Raw genomic sequence first — 21,951 nt, forward strand, 5'->3', positions numbered from 1 at the left:
AAGCCTCCTATTGGCCCCCAAGAACATAATTGGACAATAAAAAGCCAGAGTATGGGAAATCACAGCTGGGTTCCCCACACAGCATGGGATTCTGACCCCTATTTGAACCTGGTGACAGAGTTTAGGAAGCCACAGGAAAATCCTGTCCCAGGAATCAAATAGGAGATATTTCTTGCCGATATGTCCCAGTTACTTACTGGCGTAAATGAGTGAAATGAGTCAAACGTCTGTGAGCAGAAAGCAAGTACTGTAAATCAAACATAATTTCTCCTGTATTGTGGAGAACATGAAGCTTAACATTAGCTACTCTGCATTGCTTGGATAGGACCTCAGATCAGCTTGGACAGGACCTCAGATCAGCTTGGATAGGACCTCAGATCAGCTTGGACGGGACCTCAGATCAGCTTGGACGGGACCTCAGATCAGCTTGGATAGGACCTCAGATCAGCTTGGACGGGACCTCAGATCAGCTTGGATAGGACCTCAGATCAGCTTGGACGGGACCTCAGATCAGCTTGGACGGGACCTCAGATCAGCTTGGACGGGACCTCAGATCAGCTTGGACGGGACCTCAGATCAGCTTGGACGGGACCTCAGATCAGCTTGGACGGGACCTCAGATCAGCTTGGACGGGACCTCAGATCAGCTTGGACGGGACCTCAGATCAGCTTGGACGGGACCTCAGATCAGCTTGGACGGGACCTCCGATCAGCTTGGATAGGACCTCAGATCAGCTTGGACGGGACCTCAGATCAGCTTGGACGGGACCTCAGATCAGCTTGGACGGGACCTCAGATCAGCTTGGACGGGACCTCAGATCAGCTTGGACGGGACCTCAGATCAGCTTGGACGGGACCTCAGATCAGCTTGGACGGGACCTCAGATCAGCTTGGACAGGACCTCAGATCAGCTTGGACGGGACCTCAGATCAGCTTGGACGGGACCTCAGATCAGCTTGGACGGGACCTCAGATCAGCTTGGACAGGACCTCAGATCAGCTTGGACAGGACCTCAGATCAGCTTGGACGGGACCTCAGATCAGCTTGGACGGGACCTCAGATCAGCTTGGACGGGACCTCAGATCAGCTTGGACGGGACCTCAGATCAGCTTGGACGGGACCTCAGATCAGCTTGGACGGGACCTCAGATCAGCTTGGACGGGACCTCAGATCAGCTTGGACGGGACCTCAGATCAGCTTGGACGGGACCTCCGATCAGCTTGGACAGGACCTTGCATCATATTGATGGTACTACAATTGAATAAGCAGAATTTAAATTGAAGAAAACGACGTGGGAACATGGAGCTCCGAATCACCCCGGAGTGCCTGCGCATCGCACCCCAAGCAGCTAACTCGGCCTCTATCTTCAAGCACTGGCTGGCATGCTTTGAGGGCTACCTCCGAACGGCCCCCGGCACACCGACTGACGAACAAAAGATGCAGGTCCTCTATTCCAGGGCGAGTCCTGACGTCTACTCCCTTATCGAGGACGAGGACGGTTTCACCGGTGCCATCGCCGCGCTGAAGGATATCTACATCCGGCCCGTTAACCAGGTTTTTGCTCGCTACCAGCTCGCTACACGACGGCAATTTCCTGGGGAATCGCTGGACGAGTTTTATAACGCCCTGCAGATCCTGGGTCGAAACTGCAACTGCCCGGCGGTAACAGCGAGTGAACACACAGAGCTCCTGGTCCGCGATGCGTATGTGGCAGGTTTGGCCTCTTCCCAGATCCGCCAGAGGCTTTTGGAGAAAGAATCTCTGGGACTTACAGAAGCTCGGGCCCTGGCGGCATCCCTCGATGTGGCCTCGCGTAACGCCCGCGCCTACGCCCCCGACCGCACTACAGCCCCTTGGGCTCCGTGGACCCCCACTGCGGTCGACTCTCCGACACCCCCCCCCCCCCCCACCCCAGTGCGGCCAAAACACCAGACCAACCGGGGGGGCCCCGCTGCTATTTTTGCGGCCAGCCGAAACACCCTCGGCAGCGCTGCCCGGCCCGCGCGGCTACCTGCAAAAGCTGCGGGTAGAAGGGCCACTACGCGACGGTGTGCAAGTCCCGCGGGGTCGCCGCTATCTCCGGGGAAGAAACGGGACCACAGACCCAGCCCCCTCCAACGATCCACGTGCGACCAACGGACGCCGCCATTTTGGACCCCGGACGCCACGAGCGAGAGATGGGCGCCGCCATTTTGTCCACCCCCGACCCCGCTCGATCTGTGGATGCCGCCATCTTGGCTGAAGGACCCCGACACAGACGGCCAAATACTGCCTGATTACGATGCTCAACTTCAACAACCACGTCTGGCTTCGACGACCCTCAACCAGTCGCGACCCCGGACGCTCCAGACTGCAACCACTACAGTCCTAGTGAATGGCTACGAGACGCCGTGTCTTATCGACTCTGGGAGCACGGAGAGCTTCATTCATCCGGACACGGTAAGGCGCTGTTCCCTCGTAAGCACCCAGAAAATGTTCCTGGCGGCGGGATCCCACTCCGTTCAGATCACGGGGTTCTACATCGCTAACCTAACGGTGCAGGGGAGGGAGTTCCGAAATTACCGGCTGTATGTCCTCCCCCATCTCTGTGCGCCCACACTCCTAGGGTTGGACTTCCAATGCAACCTCCAGAGTTTAACATTTAAATTTGGCGGCCCTATACCCCCACTGACTGTCTGCGGACTCGCGACCCTCAAGGTTGAACCGCCTTCCTTGTTTGCGAACCTCACCCCGGATTGCAAACCCGTCGCCACAAGGAGCAGACGGTACAGCGCCCAGGACCGAGCATTTATCCGGTCCGAAGTCCAGAGGCTGCTGAAGGAAGGCATCATCCAGGCTCTCAACAGTCCCTGGAGAGCCCAGGTGGTAGTCGTTAAGACCGGGGAGAAACAGAGGATGGTCATCGACTATAGTCAGACCATCAACAGGTACACTCAGCTAGATGCGTACCCTCTCCCCCGCATATCCGACATGGTCAATCGGATTGCACAATACAAGGTCTTTTCCACCGTGGACCTCCAGTCCGCCTACCACCAGGTCCCCATCCGTCCCGGTGACCGTAACTATACTGCCTTCGAAGCAGATGGGCGGTTATACCACTTTTTAAGGGTTCCATTCGGCGTCACGAACGGAGTCTCGGTCTTCCAACGAGAGATGGACCGAATGGTTGACCAGCACGGTTTACGGGCCACGTTCCCGTATCTCGACAACGTCACCATCTGCGGCCACGACCAGCAGGACCACGACGCCAACCTCCCAAAATTCCTCCAGACCGCTAACGCCCTCAACCTCACCTACAACGAGGAAAAATGCGTGTTTAGCACCGACCGTCTAGCCATCCTGGGCTATGTAGTGCGTAATGGAGTGATAGGCTCCGACCCCGAACGCATGCGCCCCCTGATGGAGTTCCCTCTCCCCCACTGTGCCAAAGCCCTGAAACGTTGCCTGGGCTTCTTTTCTTATTACGCCCAGTGGGTTCCACAATACGCCAACAAGGCCCGTGCGCTAATCCAGTCCACTACTTTTCCCCTGTCGACAGAGCATCAAAGTGGATATTGCAAAGGCCATCGAGTCCCGCCCCTTCCAGGTCGAGAGCGACACATCGGATGTAGCTCTGGCGGCCACCCTCAACCAGGCAGGCAGACCCGTGGCCTTCTTCTCCCGAACCCTTCACTCTATCCGGTCCCTGCTGTGCACCACCACGAATCAAACGCCTCACGAGCGCCTCCTTCTCTTTTCTAGGAAGTCCTCCTCTGGAACGCCACTTCCCACCTGGCTAGCAGCTCTGGAACCCATTCTGCTCCGGAAACATGTGCGGGTGCACAAGTCAGATCCGTTGGTGGAATGGGTGCATCTCCTTCACGCCAACCCGCAATACGCCTATGTGGAGTACCCCGATGGCCGACAGGACACGGTCTCCCTGCGAGACCTGGCGCCCGCCGGAGCTACCCACACCCCCAACGCTAATCACCACCTCCTCACTCCCGCCGGCTCATCCCGCAGCCACCCCCTTCCCGGGAGGTTCGGTTCTCCTCCCAGACCCGCCCAGGAGTAAAGTCACAGGGGACAGCGCTACGCTCCCAGAGTCGACGGGACCCGAGCCAGCGCCATCACCACCACGCCCTAGACGATCGGAAAGGACGACCAGGGCACCCATCCGGCACATCGAATCAGTTTAATTCTCAACGTTTTCAGTTATTGTGTCTTGTTATAGTTATGGCATCATGCCGACCCTGTTTGGCCCGTTGGCCCGGTTGAAGCGATAATTTTGTGTTTTGTTCAAAGTTACGGCACAGTACCGTCTCTGTAAACCCCTACCACCATGCGAACCACCATCCCGCCGGGTTCTTTTTCAACAAGGGGTGAATGTGGTGGTATGTATTAGGGGTAATACGGTACACCACGTGCCGACAGGTTATTGGTGGAGGGATGCCAGGCCCTGATAGGATCTGCCACCTACTGGACCCCACCCAGAAATGCCGGTATAAGCACCCAGAAATGCCGGTATAAGAACCCAGCTTTTCCCTCCATGTCCCTCAGTAGCTGCATTCTGTAACCACGCTCCTGGGCATAAAGTTCTGCTTAATAAAGCCTTCAATTCACATTACCTCACCCTGCCTTGTGTCATATTGACGGTACTACAGATAGGACCTCAGATCAGCTTGGACGGGACCTCAGATCAGCTTGGCTGGGACCTCAGATCAGCTTGGCTGGGTCCTCCGATCAGCTTGGACGGGACCTCAGATCAGCTTGGACGGGACCTCAGATCAGCTTGGACGGGACCTCAGATCAGCTTGGACGGGACCTCAGATCAGCTTGGACGGGACCTCAGATCAGCTTGGACGGGACCTCAGATCAGCTTGGACGGGACCTCAGATCAGCTTGGACGGGACCTCAGATCAGCTTGGACGGGACCTCAGATCAGCTTGGACGGGACCTCAGATCAGCTTGGACGGGACCTCAGATCAGCTTGGACGGGACCTCAGATCAGCTTGGACGGGACCTCAGATCAGCTTGGACGGGACCTCAGATCAGCTTGGACGGGACCTCAGATCAGCTTGGACGGGACCTCAGATCAGCTTGGACGGGACCTCAGATCAGCTTGGACGGGACCTCAGATCAGCTTGGACGGGACCTCAGATCAGCTTGGACGGGACCTCAGATCAGCTTGGACGGGACCTCAGATCAGCTTGGACGGGACCTGAGATCAGCTTGGACGGGACCTGAGATCAGCTTGGACGGGACCTCAGATCAGCTTGGACGGGACCTGAGATCAGCTTGGACGGGACCTGAGATCAGCTTGGACGGGACCTGAGATCAGCTTGGACGGGACCTGAGATCAGCTTGGACGGGACCTCCGATCAGCTTGGACGGGACCTCCGATCAGCTTGGACGGGACCTCCGATCAGCTTGGACGGGACCTCCGATCAGCTTGGACGGGACCTCCGATCAGCTTGGACGGGACCTCCGATCAGCTTGGACGGGACCTCAGATCAGCTTGGACGGGACCTCCGATCAGCTTGGACGGGACCTCCGATCAGCTTGGACGGGACCTCCGATCAGCTTGGACGGGACCTCAGATCAGCTTGGACGGGACCTCAGATCAGCTTGGACGGGACCTCAGATCAGCTTGGACAGGACCTCCGATCAGCTTGGACGGGACCTCCGATCAGCTTGGACGGGACCTCAGATCAGCTTGGACGGGACCTCAGATCAGCTTGGACGGGACCTCAGATCAGCTTGGACGGGACCTCAGATCAGCTTGGACGGGACCTCAGATCAGCTTGGACGGGACCTCAGATCAGCTTGGACGGGACCTCAGATCAGCTTGGACGGGACCTCAGATCAGCTTGGACGGGACCTCAGATCAGCTTGGACGGGACCTGAGATCAGCTTGGACAGGACCTCAGATCAGCTTGGACGGGACCTCAGATCAGCTTGGACGGGACCTGAGATCAGCTTGGACGGGACCTGAGATCAGCTTGGACGGGACCTCAGATCAGCTTGGACGGGACCTGAGATCAGCTTGGACGGGACCTGAGATCAGCTTGGACAGGACCTGAGATCAGCTTGGACGGGACCTGAGATCAGCTTGGACGGGACCTCCGATCAGCTTGGACGGGACCTCCGATCAGCTTGGACGGGACCTCCGATCAGCTTGGACGGGACCTCCGATCAGCTTGGACGGGACCTCCGATCAGCTTGGACGGGACCTCCGATCAGCTTGGACGGGACCTCCGATCAGCTTGGACGGGACCTCCGATCAGCTTGGACGGGACCTCCGATCAGCTTGGACGGGACCTCAGATCAGCTTGGACGGGACCTCAGATCAGCTTGGACGGGACCTCCGATCAGCTTGGACAGGACCTCAGATCAGCTGCTTTCAGTGGCTGATGGGAAGTTAATTAATTTTAAAATATATCCGTTCTGATGAAGGAACGAAAATGAAAAGTTAAACATTTGCTTGGCCACGCTGCGCCAGAAAAGTAGCTTGTCGCGTTCAGCGTAGCCGATGGAAGCCGGGAGATCCGCTCCCAGGATCTACCCAGCTTGCCGCGCCTCGCGAGATCCAACATGGTCCCGGGAGACGTTGCGATGTAATTCCTGCACGTTGTGGGTGGGATCACTTTTTGGCAAATCTACACAATAGAACGAGGCAGTAAGCCTCACTCTAATGTGCAGATTCCCGAGGTACCTGAGGTTTTGGGATTCACCCTCCTTTACCTCAGAGACCTCGGGTGAGCGCAGTTCATCACAGGTCCACACAAACAGGGAGCAGGCGGAACAGCACTATTGGGGGTCTCCAAGGGGATTGGAGGCCCCCAGCTGCATGTCCTTTGGGTAAGGTGGTACCCTGGCAGGGCCAGCCTGGTACATTGCCACCTGAGTGACACTGCCAAGCTGGCATTTTATGTGTGCGTGATTGGGCTGGGGTGCCTGCTGTGAGTGATAGGAGGGGCTGAGGACCCCCTCCTAGTGCGTTCGGGCTGGGGGGGGGGGGGGGGGGGGGGGGGGGGGGGGGGGGGCGGGGGGCTCGGAAAATGGCACTCCGATCTCTTGCCACACTGGGAAGTTCTGGTGAGTGGAGTTCACTGTACAAATCAGGGCTCTGTGTGGCCTCAGCCGTGTGTTCCCCGCTCCGGGCCCTTACACAACACAAGTCGTGTTGAATAGCCATGCGTTAGTCAGCACTGCGTGTGCCGGGAAACACGTGGCTCGCTCGCCGACTTTGTTCTCTTTTGGGAGAAAAGCGTCCCTTGTTTTCAGGTGATGACTGAGCTGCTGTTCATTTTCTGGTTCTACTCCAAATTTCCGACTTGTGTAATTTTCTTCTAATCCTTGCATGGAAATGATTTCTCCTGCTACTGACACTGTTATTCCAGGGATCATTCTTGACATAGAGTCATAGATATTTACAGCAGGCACTCTTATGCATTACTTATCCTGCCACCTGCTTAGTTTGAAAGACCATCTTGGTGGTTGCGTTACCTGCAGATGGCTGACTGGCTATATGCTGGTCCCTCTGCGGCACTCAATGCTTGTCCAACCTGGGTCTGCGTCAATCCAAGAGACAGTCGACGGATCTTAAAATTCTTTGCAAATTCACGAATCTCTTCCAGGTTTATTCCGTCCACCTCAGTGGGTGCATTTTGAGGCTCTAAGAAAATAGCAAGAGATAATATTCCAGATCAGATTCTTTTGATAGATAGCAATCCAATTTGTTGCAAATCGAGGTTACTTCAACCACAACTTTGAGATTGTTAGGCGGCAGCTTTAATCCTGTCCAACCCGTAGAAAGTTCAAATCAGCCAGGTACTCACCCACTGATCCCACAGGCGAAGGTTCGAAGGGGTATTTGCCAGAGGGAGATGCTGTGACCAGGGCAGTTTTGTCACCTGCCACAGCAAGTTTAAAAACCAAGGTTTTACAGCCCAAAACTATAAACACTCGTCAGTATACTACTGCCAGACATGGAAATTTCCTCACAATCTCTGCCAAGCACCAGCAAGGCAGTGCTGGCCGAGTGGTATCAGAACATACAACAGGCAATGCAGAAGGAGGCCATTCGGTCCATTGAGTCTGCACCGACCCACTAAAGCCCTCACTTCCACCCTATCCCTGTAACTCAAAAACCCCTCCTAACCTTTTTGGTCACTAAGGGCAATTTATCATGGCCAATCCACCTAACCTGCACGTATTTGGACTGTGGGAGGAAACCGGAGCACCCGGAGGAAACCCACGCACACACGGGGAGAACGTGCAGACTCCACACAGACAGTGATCCAGCGGGGAATCGAACCTGGGACCCAGGCATTGTAAAGCCACAGTGCTAACCACTGTGCTACCGTGCTGCCCTGTGTGTATTCTTGCTGCACTCATCATCCAGAGACCCAGGGTAATTCTGTGGGTGACCACAACAGATGGTGGAAGTTGAACGTTGATTGATGACCATAAAGCTTGTTTTAAAAACCCTTCAATTCACGAATGGGGAAATCTGCTGTGCTTACCTGGTCTGGCTTACATGTGACTCCAGACCCACAGCAACGCGGTGAACTCTGAAATGCCACTCAGTTCAAGGGCAATTCGGGATGGGCAATAAATGCCTCGCCAGCGACGCCCACATTTCATGATTGAATTTGAAAAATGACACCATGATGAATTTCAGCATAAAGGTGAAGAACATTGAGGCAGAAGCGACCTTACAAACCACGGGTACTCATTGACACAGTTTTAGCCCAAATTTCCTGGGATTTACACTTTTCTGGACTATGATATAAATTATAGATGGCCCTGTAACTACATTTGTGCTCCTATATTACTTTTGAATAGTTCTGATCAGACAAAAGGTACTCATTGGCTTAGATGCCTGTTTAGAAGGGGCAATTTGTAGAAATAGATAGTTTATACACAATGCTGTTAATATCAGAAAAGACACAAAATGGCTGTTAGCTGTTTTGTGATATTAAAGACACAAAATGGCTGAACAAGCCACATTCCCTGTAAACTGTCTCATGAGAACCAACCGTGGGTATGTATAGGGAGTATCCCAACAGCCGTTGATAACAGCTTCACAGAACAAGACATGCAATGTATCCTTGATAAAGCTCAAGGACCCCAGTTGCAGACAGGACATCATTATGTTAGTTTTGAATGACTTCTGTATGAAGTTAGGGGCGGGTAAGACAACACCCACTTTAACAATATATGTGATAACGGAACAAAAATGTACAGCACAGGAACAGGCCCTTCGGCCCTCCAAGCCCGTGCCGACCATGCTGCCCGACTAAACTACAATCTTCTACACTTCCTGGGTCCATATCCCTCTATTCCCATCCTATTCATGTATTTGTCAAGATGCCCCTTAAATGTCACTATCGTCCCTGCTTCCACCACCTCCACCGGCAGCGAGTTCCAGGCACCCACTACCCTCTGTGTAAAAAAACTTGCCTCGTACATCTCCTCTAAACCTTGCCCCTTGCACCTTAAACCTATGCCCCATAGTAATTGACCCCTCTACCCTGGGGAAAAGCCTCTGACTATCCACTCTGTCTATGCCCCTCATAATTTTATAGACCTCTATCAGGTCGCCCCTCAACCTCCGTCGTTCCAGTGAGAACAAACCGAGTTTATTCAACCGCTCCTCATAGCTAATGCCCTCCATACCAGGCATCATCCTGGTAAATCTCTTCTGCACCCTCTCGAAAGCCTCCACATCCTTCTGGTAGTGTGGCGACCAGAATTGAACACTATACTCCAAGTGTGGCCTACCTAAGGTTCTCTTCAGCTGCAACATGACTTGCCAATTCTGATACTCAATGCCCCGGCCAATGAAGGCAAACATGCCGTATGGCTTCTTGGCTACCTTCTCCACCTGTGTTGCCCCTTTCAGTGACCTGTGGACCTGTACACCTAGATCTCTCTGACTTTCAATACTCTTGAGGGTTCTACCATTCATTGCATATTCCCTACCTGCATTACGTTATGGGAGAGGTGTTTTCTGAACCCCAAAATGTATCATGGAGTCCAACCAACCTCCCCCTTTTATGTATTTGTTGCTTTTCCGAGCACACGGCTTGTTCTCCAGGTGTGATATTACAATTATGGACACGTGGTTTTTAACACAAAACAATGTTTATTCCATGAACTCAACTTCACCTTTTTAAATAAACATTGGATCGCTTAACACCCCCTTACTTCAACGATAACCCCGAAAATATTACAACACTAAATAATCCTTCAGTTATTCCTTTCAACATCCAAGAGACTTAACACCTTTAAACAGAAACGCATCAGGTTAAAGGCTTTACTATTATGAGTTTAAATCATCCAAATGATACAAAGATAGTCTTTCATGGCAGAGATCACAGCAGATCCAGCTCACTGCAAACACAGACACTCTCAAGCTCTTTTCCTCAACACTCCAACTAAAAATTGCAAAATGGCTGATCTAAGCCCAGCTCCACCCACACTCTGATATCACTGCATTTCTTAAAGGTACATTGCTTAAACATCCATTTCTTAAAGGCACTCACACATGACACCTCCCCCCAAGAAAAAAAAACCCCATCAACTTCAAGATGGTTTCATTTTTCACTTTTGCACCATCCAGTAAGAAATGCAGACAGTAAAAATACTTTTTCGTTTCACAAAAAAACCACACGCAAACAGGCATAATAATATAGTCCATTTTTCCCATTCTTCCTCCAACCGAAATCTTTCCATTCATCACATTCGTGACAAAGCATCGGCTATCACATTTTCCCGTCCTGCCACATGTACTATTTTTAAATGAAATGGCTGTAACAATAAACTCCAGCGAAACAGCCTCGCATTGTTATTCCGGAATCGCTCCATAAACGTCAAAGGATTATGATCAGTATGTATAACGGTGTCAGATGGATTGCTGGTCACATAAATGTGAAAATGTTGCAAAGCCAGCAACAAACTCAAAGTCTCCTTCTCAATCGTCGAATACTTTTTCTGGTGAGAATTCAATTTCTTTGAAAAATAACCAACAGGCCGCTCTAGTCCTTCGCCGTCGTCTTGTAGAAGCACCGCACCTACGCGCACATCGCTCGCATCAACAGCCACTTTGAATGGTTTGGTATAATTGGGGATGAGTAACACAGGAGCAGTGGTTAACACAGCCTTCAGGCCGTCAAATGCCTGTTGACACTCCGCTGTCCACTGGAATTTGTTACGCTTCTTGAGCAAGTCTGTCAGTGGAGCGACCACACTGCTAAAATGTGGTACAGATTTCCGGTAAAATCCACTCATACCAAGAAATCGCATTATTTCCCGTTGGGTCGAGGGTATCGGAAACTCCCCAGTAACTTTCGTTTTCACATCCCGTGGGACCAGTCGACCCTGTCTGATTGTATGGCCAAGGAAAGTGACTTGGGCTTTTCCAAATTCGCTTTTGGCTAGGTTTATCAGCAAACCCGCCTCCTGAAGTCAATCGAATAACTACATCAGATGTTTTAAATGTTCTTTCCATGTCTGGCTGAAAATTACCAGATCGTCGATGTATACCGCACAATTGGGTAATCCTGAAACGACTGTATGAGTTAACCGTTGAAATGTGGCTGGGGCGTTTTTCATGCCAAATGGCATAACTTTGAACTGGTATATACCATCTGGAGTCACAAAAGCTGAAATCTCCTTCGCCCTTTCAGATAAAGATACCTGCCAGTAACCTTTCAGTAAATCCAATTTGGAAATATAGCGGATTGTCCCACTTTCTCAATGCAATCCTCCAAACGTGGGATTGGATAAGAGTCCGTTCTTGTAACTGCATTCGCCTTTCGAAAGTCCACACACAACCGTTAGGTACCGTCTGGTTTAGGTACCATCATAGATTTCATAGAATTTACAGTGCAGAAGGAGGCCATTCGGCCCATCGAGTCTGCACCGGCTCTTGGAAAGAGCACCCTATCCGAGGTCCACACCTCTACCCTATCCCCATAACCCAGTAACCCCACCCAACACTACTGGCAATTTTGGACACGAAGGGCAATTTATCACGGCCAATCCACCTAACCTGCACATCTTTGGACTGTGGGAGGAAACCGGAGCACCCGGAGGAAACCCACGCACACACGGGGAGGATGTGCAGACTCCGCACAGACAGTGACCCAAGCCGGAATCGAACCTGGGACCCTGGAGCTGTGAAGCAATTGTGCTATCCACAAGGCTACCGTGCTGCCCCATCACTATGGGTGAACTCCATTGGCTGCACCCCACTTCAGTTATGCCATTCTTCAGCATACTCTCAATCTCTCTGTTAACCTGTGCTAATTTTAAAGGGCTAAGTCTATATGGATGTTGTTTGATAGGAACAGCATTTCCCACATCTACATCATGTATAGCCATTTTAGTACTTCTCAATTTATCTCTACAAACTTGCCCATGTGATATCAATAACTTTCAGGTCAGTTCGTTTTTTCTCTGGAAGGTACCTTAACAATTCATTCCAATTTTTAAGAACATCCTCATTTTCCAATTTAATTTGAGGTGTGTCAAATTCACAGTCATCTGGATTTGGTTCGTCACTTTGAGTTGGAATCATTAAAACCTCCTTTTTCTCTCCTTCCCTTTCAAAGTACCTTTTAAGCATATTCACATGGCACACTTGGTGAGTCTTCCTTCTATCTGGTGTTTTTACCACATAATTCACCTCACTTCATTTCCTTTCAATCTGATATGGTCCACAAAACCTAGCTTTTAAAGGCTCACCTACCACTGGTAACAACACTAAAACTTTATCCCCACTGGCAAAACTACGAACTTTGGATTTCTCGTCCGCTACCCGTTTCATCACATTTTGTGCAACTTTCAAATGTTGTCTAGCCAATTCACCTGCTCTATTTCAAAGCGTGTAATGAGGCAGTGGGGAAGGGAACACTGACAAAGGAGAGTACTTGCAGGCACGGAGATGGGTTGAAGTGTGTATACTTCAACGCAAGAAGCATCAGGAATAAGGTGGGTGAACTTAAGGCATGGATCGGCACTTGGGACTACGATGTGGTGACCATCACGGAAACTTGGATAGAAGAGGGGCAGAAATGGTTGTTGGCGGTCCCTGGTTATAGATGTTTCAATAAGATTAGGGAGGGTGGTAAAAGAGGTGGGGGGGTGGGGGGGGGGGTGGCTTTGTTAATTAGAGACAGTATAACAGCTGCAGAAAGGCAGTTTGAGGAGTATCAGCCTACTGAGGTAGTATGGGTTGAAGTCAGAAATAGGAAAGGAGCAGTCACCTTGTTAGGAGTTTTCTATAGGCCCCCCAATAGTAGCAGAGATGTGGAGGAACAGATTGGGAAACAGATTTTGGAAAGGTGCAGAAGTCACCGGGTAGTAGTCATGGGTGACTTTAACTTCCCAAATATTGAGTGGAAACTCTTTAGATCAAATAGTTTGGATGGGGTGGTGTTTGTGCAGTGTGTCCAGGAAGCTTTTCTAACACAGTATGTAGATTGTCCAACCAGAGGAGGGGCAATATTGGATTTAGTACTTGGTCATGAACCAGGGCAAGTGATAGATTTGTTAGTGGGGGAGCATTTTGGAGATAGTGACCACAATTCTGTGACTTTCTCTTTAGTAATGGAGGGGGATAGGTGCGTGCAACAGGGCAAGGTTTACAATTGGGGGAAGGGTAAATACGATGTTGTCAGACAAGAATTGAAGTGCATAAGTTGGGAACATAGGCTGTCAGGGAAGGACACAAGTGAAATGTGGAACTTGTTCAAGGAACGGGTACTACATGTCCTTGATATGTATGTCCCTGTCAGGCAGGGAAGAGATGGTCGAGTGAAGGAACCATGGTTGACAAGAGAGGTTGAATGTCTTGTTAAGAGGAAAAAGGAGACTTATGTAAGGCTGAGGAAACAAGGTTCAGGGCGTTGGAGGGATACAAGATAGCCAGAAGGGAACTGAAGAAAGGGATTAGGAGAGCTAAGAGAGGGCATGAACAATCTTTGGCGGGTAGGATCAAGGAAAACCCCAAGGCCTTTTACACATATGTGAGAAATATGAGAATGACTAGAGCGAGGGTAGGTCCGATCAAGGACAGTAGCGGGAGATTGTGTATTGAGTCTGAAGAGATAGGAGAGGTCTTGAACGAGTACTTTTCTTCTGTATTTACAGATGAGAGGGGCCATATTGTTGGAGAGGACAGTGTGAAACAGACTGGTAAGCTCGAGGAAATACTTGTTAGGAAGGAAGATGTGTTGGGCATTTTGAAAAGCTTGAGGATAGACAAGTCCCCCGGGCCTGACGGGATATATCCAAGGATTCTATGGGAAGCAAGAGATGAAATTGCAGAGCCGTTGGCAATGATCTTTTCGTCCTCACTGTCAACAGGGGTGGTACCAGGGGATTGGAGAGTGGCGAATGTCGTGCCCCTGTTCAGAAAAGGGACCAGGGATAACCCTGGGAATTACAGGCCAGTTAGTCTTACTTCGGTGGTACGCAAAGTAATGGAAAGGGTACTGAAGGATAGGATTTCTGAGCATCTGGAAAGACACTGCTTGATTAGGGATAGTCAGCACGGATTTGTGAGGGGTAGGTCTTGCCTTACAAGTCTTATTGAATTCTTTCAGGAGGTGACCAAGCATGTGAATGAAGGTAAATCAGTGGATGTAGTGTATATGGATTTTAGTAAGGCATTTGATAAGGTTCCCCATGGTAGGCTTCTGCAGAAAGTAAGGAGGCATGGGATAGTGGGAAATTTGGCCAGTTGGATAACAAACTGGATAACCAATAGAAGTCAGAGAGTGGTGGTGGATGGCAAATATTCAGCCTGGACCCCAGTTACCAGTGGTGTACCGCAGGGATCAGTTCAGGGTCCTCTGCTGTTTGTGATTTTCATTAATGACTTGGATGAGGGAGTTGAAGGGTGGGTCAGTAAATTTGCAGACGGTACGGAGATTGGTGAAGTTGTGGATAGTGAGGAGGGCTGTTGTCAGCTGCAAAGGGACATAGATAGGATGCAGAGCTGGGCTGAGAAGTGGCAGATGGAGTTTAACCCTGAAAAGTGTGAGGTTGTCCATTTTGGAAGGACAAATATGAATGCGGAATACAGGGTTAACGGTAGAGTTCTTGGCAATGTGGAGGAGCAGAGAGATCTTGGGGTCTATGTTCATACATCTTTAAAAGTTGCCACTCAAGTTGGTAGAGCTGTGAAGAAGGCCTATGGTGTGCTAGCGTTCATTAACAGAGGGATTGAATTTAAGAGCCATGAGGTGATGATGCAGCTGTACAAAACTTTGGTCAGGCCACATTTGGAGTACTGTGTACAGTTCTGGTCGCCTCATTTTAGGAAGGATGTGGAAGCTTTGGAAAAGGTGCAAAGGAGATTTACCAGGATGTTCCACCCGGGGAAGGCATACGGCATGCTTGCCTTCATTGGCCGGGGCATTGAGTATAAGAATTGGAAAGTCATGTTGCAGCTGTATAGAACCTTAGTTCGGCCACACTTGGAGTATAGTGTTCAATTCTGGTCGCCACACTACCAGAAGGATGTGGAGGCTTTAGAGAGGGTGCAGAAGAGATTTACCAGAATGTTGCCTGGTATGGAGGGCATTAGCTATGAGGAGCGGTTGAATAAACTCGGTTTGTTCTCACTGGAACGAAGAGGTTGAGGGGCGACCTGATAGAGGTCTACAAAATTATGAGGGGCATAGACAGAGTGGACCGTCAGAGGCTTTTCCCCGGGGTAGAGGGGTCAATTACGAGGGGGCATAGGTTTAAGGTGAGAGGGGCAAGGTTTAGAGTAGATGTGCGAGGCAAGTTTTTTACGCAGAGGGTAGTGGGTGCCTGGAACCCACCACCGGAGGAGGTGGTGGAAGCAGGGACGATAGTGACATTTAAGGGGCATCTTGACAAATACATGAATAGGATGGGAATAGAGGGATACAGACCCAGGAAGTGTAGAAGATTGTAGTTTAGTCGGGCAGCATGGTCGGCACGGACTTGGAGGGCCGAAGGGCCTGTTCCTGTGCTGTACATTTCTTTGTTCTTTGTTCTTTAGATGATTATTACATAGATGATTTGGAGGTGGGGACCAAGGGCAATGTGTCCAAGTTTGCAGACGACACTAAGATAAGTGGTAAAGCAAAAAGTGCAGAGGATACTGGAAGACTGCAGAGGGATTTGGATAGGCTAAGTGAATGGGCTCGGGTCTGGCAGATGAAATACAATGTTGACAAATGTGAGGTTATCCATTTTGGTAAGAATAACAGCAAAAGGGATTATTATTTAAATGATAAAATATTAAAACATGCTGCTGTGCAGAGAGACCTGGGTATGCTAGTGCATGAGTCGCACAAAGTTGGTTTTCAGGTGCAACAGGTGATTAAGAAGGCAAATGGAATTTTGTCCTTCATTGCTAGAGGGATGGAGTTTAAGACTAGGGAGGTTCTGCTGCAATTGTATCAGGTGTTAGTGAGGCCACACCTGGAGTATTGTGTTCAGTTTTGGTCTCCTTACTTGAGAAAGGACGTACTGGCACTGGAGGGTGTGCAGAGGAGATTCACTAGGTTAATCCCAGAGCTGAAGGGGTTGGATTATGAGGAGAGGTTGAGTAGACTGGGACTGTACTCGTTGGAATTTAGAAGGATGAGGGGGGGGATCTTATAGAAACATAAGATTATGAAGGGAATAGATAGGATAGATGCGGGCAGGTTGTTTCCACTGGCGGGTGAAAGCAGAACTAGGGGGCATAGCCTCAAAATAAGGGGAAGTAGATTTAGGACTGAGTTTAGGAGGAACTTCTTCACCCAAAGGGTTGTGAATCTATGGAATTCCTTAGCCCAGTGAAGCAGTAGAGGCTCCTTCATTAAATGTTTTTAAGATAAAGATAGATAGTTTTTTGAAGAATAAAGGGATTAAGGGTTATGGTGTTCGGGCCGGAAAGTGGAGCTGAGTCCACAAAAGATCAGCCATGATCTCATTGAATGGTGGAGCAGGCTCGAGGGGCCAGATGGCCTACTCCTGCTCCTAGTTCTTATGTTCTTTCGGGAGCCATTCGGAGGAGGAGGAGCAGTCTCTGTCAGGGAGAGATCCTGAGAACATCTAAGACACTCAGAGGGTAAGAAGGTAAGTAAGTGATTTTTACTCATTTTTACTTTTATACCTTTTTCAAATTGTGTGTGTCGGGGGGGAAACTGAAGTGACATCACAGAAAAGCTGTGGCCTGAGTGGCTGGTTGGGAATCCACACTAAATTAAAAAAATTAAGCATTGGTAACTAATTAATCATAATTACTTAATTATAATTCAGAGGGATATCTAAGCCAGAGATCGGAGAGTACTATATTTAGCTTTCGCATTTCTATTAGAAATCTAGTGCTAGGAAACAGATAGTTAACATTAACTTTGAAATTTAAAAAAATATATATTAAATTTTAATTTTAATGAATTGACACAATGTCAGTTAGAGGGGTGCAGTGCTCTGACTGTGAGATGTAGCAGGTCCGGGAGGCTTCCAGCGTCCCGGATGGCTTCAACTGCAGAAAGTGCACCCAAATGGAGCTCCTCACAGACCGCATGGTTCGGTTGGAGCAGCAATTGGATGCACTGAGGAGCATGCAGGTGGCGGAAAGCGTCATAGATCGCAGTTATGTAAATGTGGTCACACCCAAGGTGCAGGCAGAGAAATGGGTGACCACCAGAAAGGGCAGGCAGTCAGTGCAGGAATCCCCTGTGGTTGTCCCCCTCTCGAACAGGTATACCCCTTTGGATACTGTCGGGGGGGATAGCCTATCAGGGGAAAACAGCAGCAGCCAGAGCAGTGGCACCACGGCTGGCTCTGATGTTCAGAAGGGAGGGTCAAAGCGCAGAAGAGTAATAATATTAGGGGACTCTATAGTCAGGGGCACAGATAGGTGCTTCTGTGGACGTGAAAGAGACTCCAGGATGGTATGTTGCCTCCCTGGTGGCAGGGTCCAGGATGTCTCCGAACGGGTAGAGGGCATCCTGAAGGGGGAGGGCAAACAGGCAGAGGTCGTTGTACATATTGGTACTAACGACATAGGCAGGGAGGGGCATGAGGTCCTGCAGCAGGAGTTCAGGGAGCTAGGCAGAAAGTTAAAAGACAGGACCTCGAGGGTTGTAATCTCGGGATTACTCCCTGTGCCACGTGCCAGTGAGGCTAGAAATAGGAAGATAGAGCAGCTAAACACGTGGCTAAACAGCTGGTGTAGGAGGGAGGATTTCCGTTATCTGGACCACTGGGAGCTCTTCTGGGGCAGATGTGACCTATATAAGAAGGACGGGTTGCATCTAAACCGGAGAGGCATAAATATCCTGGCCGCGAGGTTTGCTAGTGTCACACGGGAGGGTTTAAACTAGTATGGCAGGGGGGTGGGCACGGGAGCAATAGGTCAGAAGGTGAGAGCATTGAGGGAGAACTAGGGAATAGGGACAGTGGGGCTCTGAGGCAGAGCAGACAGGGAGAAGTTGCTGAACACAGCGGGTCTGGTGGCCTGAAGTGCATATGTTTTAATGCAAGAAGTATTACGGGTAAGGCAGATGAACTTAGAGCTTGGATTAGTACTTGGAACTATGATGTTGTTGCCATTACAGAGACCTGGTTGAGGGAAGGGCAGGATTGGCAGCTAAACGTTCCAGGATTTAGATGTTTCAGGCGGGATAGAGGGGGATGTAAAAGGGGAGGCGGAGTTGCGCTACTGGTTCGGGAGAATATCACAGCTGTACTGCGGGAGGACACCTCAGAGGGCAGTGAGGCTACATGGGTAGAGATCAGGAATAAGAAGGGTGCAGTATTGGGGAATGAGCCCGGCCAGGTGGTACATGTTTCAGTAGGGGAGCATTTCGGTAACAGTGACCACAATTCAGTAAGTTTTAAAGTAGTGGTGGACAAGGATAAGAGTGGTCCTAGGATGAATGTGCTAAATTGGGGGAAGGCTAATTATAACAATATTAGGCGGGAACTGAAGAACATAGATTGGGGGCGGATGTTTGAGGGCAAATCAACATCTGACATGTGGGAGGCTTTCAAGTGGCAGTTGAAAGGAATTCAGGACCGGCATGTTCCTGTGAGGAAGAAGGATAAATACAGCAATTTTCGGGAACCTTGGATAACGAGAGATATTGTAGGCCTCGTCAAAAAGAAAAAGGAGGCATTTGTCAGGGCTAAAAGGCTGGGAACAGACGAAGCCTGCGTGGAATATAAGGAAAGTAGGAAGGAACTTAAGCAAGGAGTCAGGAGGGCTAGAAGGGGTCACGAAAAGTCATTGGCAAATAGGGTTAAGGAAAATCCCAAGGCTTTTTACACGTACATAAAAAGCAAGAGGGTAGCCAGGGAAAGGGTTGGCCCACTGAAGGATAGGCAAGGGAATCTATGTGTGGAGCCAGAGGAAATGGGCGAGGTACTAAATGAATACTTTGCATCAGTATTCACCAAAGAGAAGAAATTGGTAGATGTTGAGTCTGGAGAAGGGTGTGTAGGTAGCCTGGGTCACATTGAGATCCAAAAAGACGAGGTGTTGGGTGTCTTAAAAAATATTAAGGTAGATAAGTCTCCAGGGCCTGATGGGATCTACCCCAGAATACTGAAGGAGGCTGGAGAGGAAATTGCTGAGGCCTTGACAGAAATCTTTGGATCCTCACTGTCTTCAGGGGATGTCCCGGAGGACTGGAGAATAGCCAATGTTGTTCCTCTGTTTAAGAAGGGTAGCATGGATAATCCCGGGAACTACAAGCCGGTGAGCCTTACTTCAGTGGTAGGGAAATTACTGGAGAGAATTCTTTGAGACAGGATCTACTCCCATTTGGAAGCAAATGGACGTATTAGTGAGAGGCAGCGCGGTTTTGTGAAGGGAAGGTCGTGTCTCACTAACTTGATAGAGTTTTTCGAGGAGGTCACTAAGATGATTGATGCAGGTCGGGCAGTGGATGGTGTCTATATGGACTTCAGTAAGGCCTTTGACAAGGTCCCTCATGGTAGACTAGTACAAAAGGTGAAGTCACACGGGATCAGGGGTGAGCTGGCAAGGTGGATACAGAACTGGCTAGGTCATAGAAGGCAGAGAGTAGCAATGGAAGGATGCTTTTCTAATTGGAGGGCTGTGACCAGTGGTGTTCCACAGGGATCAGTGCTGGGACCTTTGCTCTTTGTAGTATATATAAATGATTTGGAGGAAAATGTAACTGGTCTGATTAGTAAGTTTGCAGACGACACAAAGGTTGGTGGAATTGCGGATAGCGATGAGGACTGTCGGAGGATACAGCAGGATTTAGATTGTCTGGAGACTTGGGCGGAGAGATGGCAGATGGAGTTTAATCCGGACAAATGTGAGGTAATGCATTTTGGAAGGTCTAATGCAGGTAGGGAATATACAGTGAATGGTAGAACCCTCAAGAGTATTGAAAGTCAAAGAGATCTAGGAGTACAGGTCCACAGGTCATTGAAAGGGGCAACACAGGTGGAGAAGGTAGTCAAGAAGGCATACGGCATGCTTGCCTTCATTGGCCGGGGCATTGAGTATAAGAATTGGCAAGTCATGTTGCAGCTGTATAGAATCTTAGTTAGGCCACACTTGGAGTATAGTGTTCAATTCTGGTCGCCACACTACCAGAAGGATGTGGAGGCTTTAGAGAGGGTGCAGAAGAGATTTACCAGAATGTTGCCTGGTATGGAGGGCATTAGCTATGAGGAGCGGTTGAATAAACTCGGTTTGTTCTCACTGGAACGAAGGAGGTTGAGGGGCGACCTGATAGAGGTCTACAAAATTATGAGGGGCATAGACAGAGTGGATAGTCAGAGGCTTTTCCCCAGGGTAGAGGGGTCAATTACTAGGGGGCATAGGTTTAAGGTGAGAGGGGCAAGGTTTAGAGTAGATGTACGAGGCGAGTTTTTTACGCAGAGGGCAGTGTGTGCCTGGAACTCGCTACCGGAGGAGGTGGTGGAAGCAGGGACGATAGTGACGTTTAAGGGGCATCTTGACAAATACATGAATAGGATGGGAATAGAGGGACACGGACCCAGGAAGTGTAAAAGATTGTAGTTTAGTTGGGCAGCATGGTCGGCACGGGCTTGGAGGGCCGAAGGGCCTGTTCCTGTGCTGTACATTTCTTTGTTCTTTGTTGTTCTTTGAGTGGATTTGATCGAACATTTGTGCAAAGGTTTTGTGGCGTGATTACTCCACTGTTGGACTTGCTAAAGAAATGTCAAAACTTTCAAGGGACAGCGGACTTTCAACAGGCATTTGACTGCCCGAAAGCTGTGATCACCAATGTTCCTGTATTGGAGAATTGCAAGGGACTCTGTGGTCAGATTAAACTCGAGTATCTGATTCTAAAGAGAATTGCCGAGGAGTAGAGGAATGGATGGATCGTGCAGAGGCTTTGTTCAAAGAGACTGTCAATCGAGAAGGATTTCGGTTGGAGAAAGAAGAACAAAGAAAAATGGACTATATTATTATACCTGTTTGCGTGTCTTGTTTTAAAAAAAAAAAAAACGAAAAGGTATATTTACTGTGTACATTTCTTAGTGGATGGTGCAAAAGTGAAAAATGAAACCATCTTGAAGTTGCTGGTTTTTTTTTTTCTTGGGAGGAGGTGTCATGTGAGAGTACCTTTAAGACATGGATGTTTAAGCAATGTACCTTTCAGAAAACAGTGATGTCAGAGGGTGGGTGGAGCTGGGCTTTAGATCAGCCATTTTGCAGTTTAGTTTTACAGTTTGAAAAAGAGCTTGTGTGTGTCTGGGTGTTTCCAGAGAGCTGCTGTTTTAAAAAACAGCTTGGGGAGTGTCTGTTTTTGCAGTGAGCAGGATCTCTGCCATGAAAGACTATCTCTGGATCATTTGGGTGATTTAAACTCATAATTGTAAAGCCTTTAACCTGATGTGATTCTGTTTAAAGGTGTTAAGTCTCTTGGAAGTTTGAAGGAACATTTTAAGGAATTATTTGCTGTTGCAATATTTTCTGAGT

At 49.5% G+C, this 21,951-nt stretch overlaps 1 protein-coding gene across 1 annotated transcript in view; it reads right to left on the minus strand.

Annotated features, from left to right (window-relative positions):
* pou6f1 (POU class 6 homeobox 1) overlaps positions 1-21,951 on the minus strand; it is an 884,787-nt gene that overhangs the window by 42,905 nt on the left and 819,931 nt on the right. Inside the window, exon 10 of the mRNA XM_072493696.1 lies at positions 7,488-7,656. Within this exon, the coding sequence (XP_072349797.1) occupies positions 7,488-7,656 (169 nt within the window). The remainder of the gene's footprint in view (positions 1-7,487; positions 7,657-21,951) is intronic.

Source organism: Scyliorhinus torazame, chromosome X (assembly GCF_047496885.1).
Source record: "Scyliorhinus torazame isolate Kashiwa2021f chromosome X, sScyTor2.1, whole genome shotgun sequence".
In the NCBI taxonomy this organism is placed as follows: domain Eukaryota; kingdom Metazoa; phylum Chordata; class Chondrichthyes; order Carcharhiniformes; family Scyliorhinidae; genus Scyliorhinus; species Scyliorhinus torazame.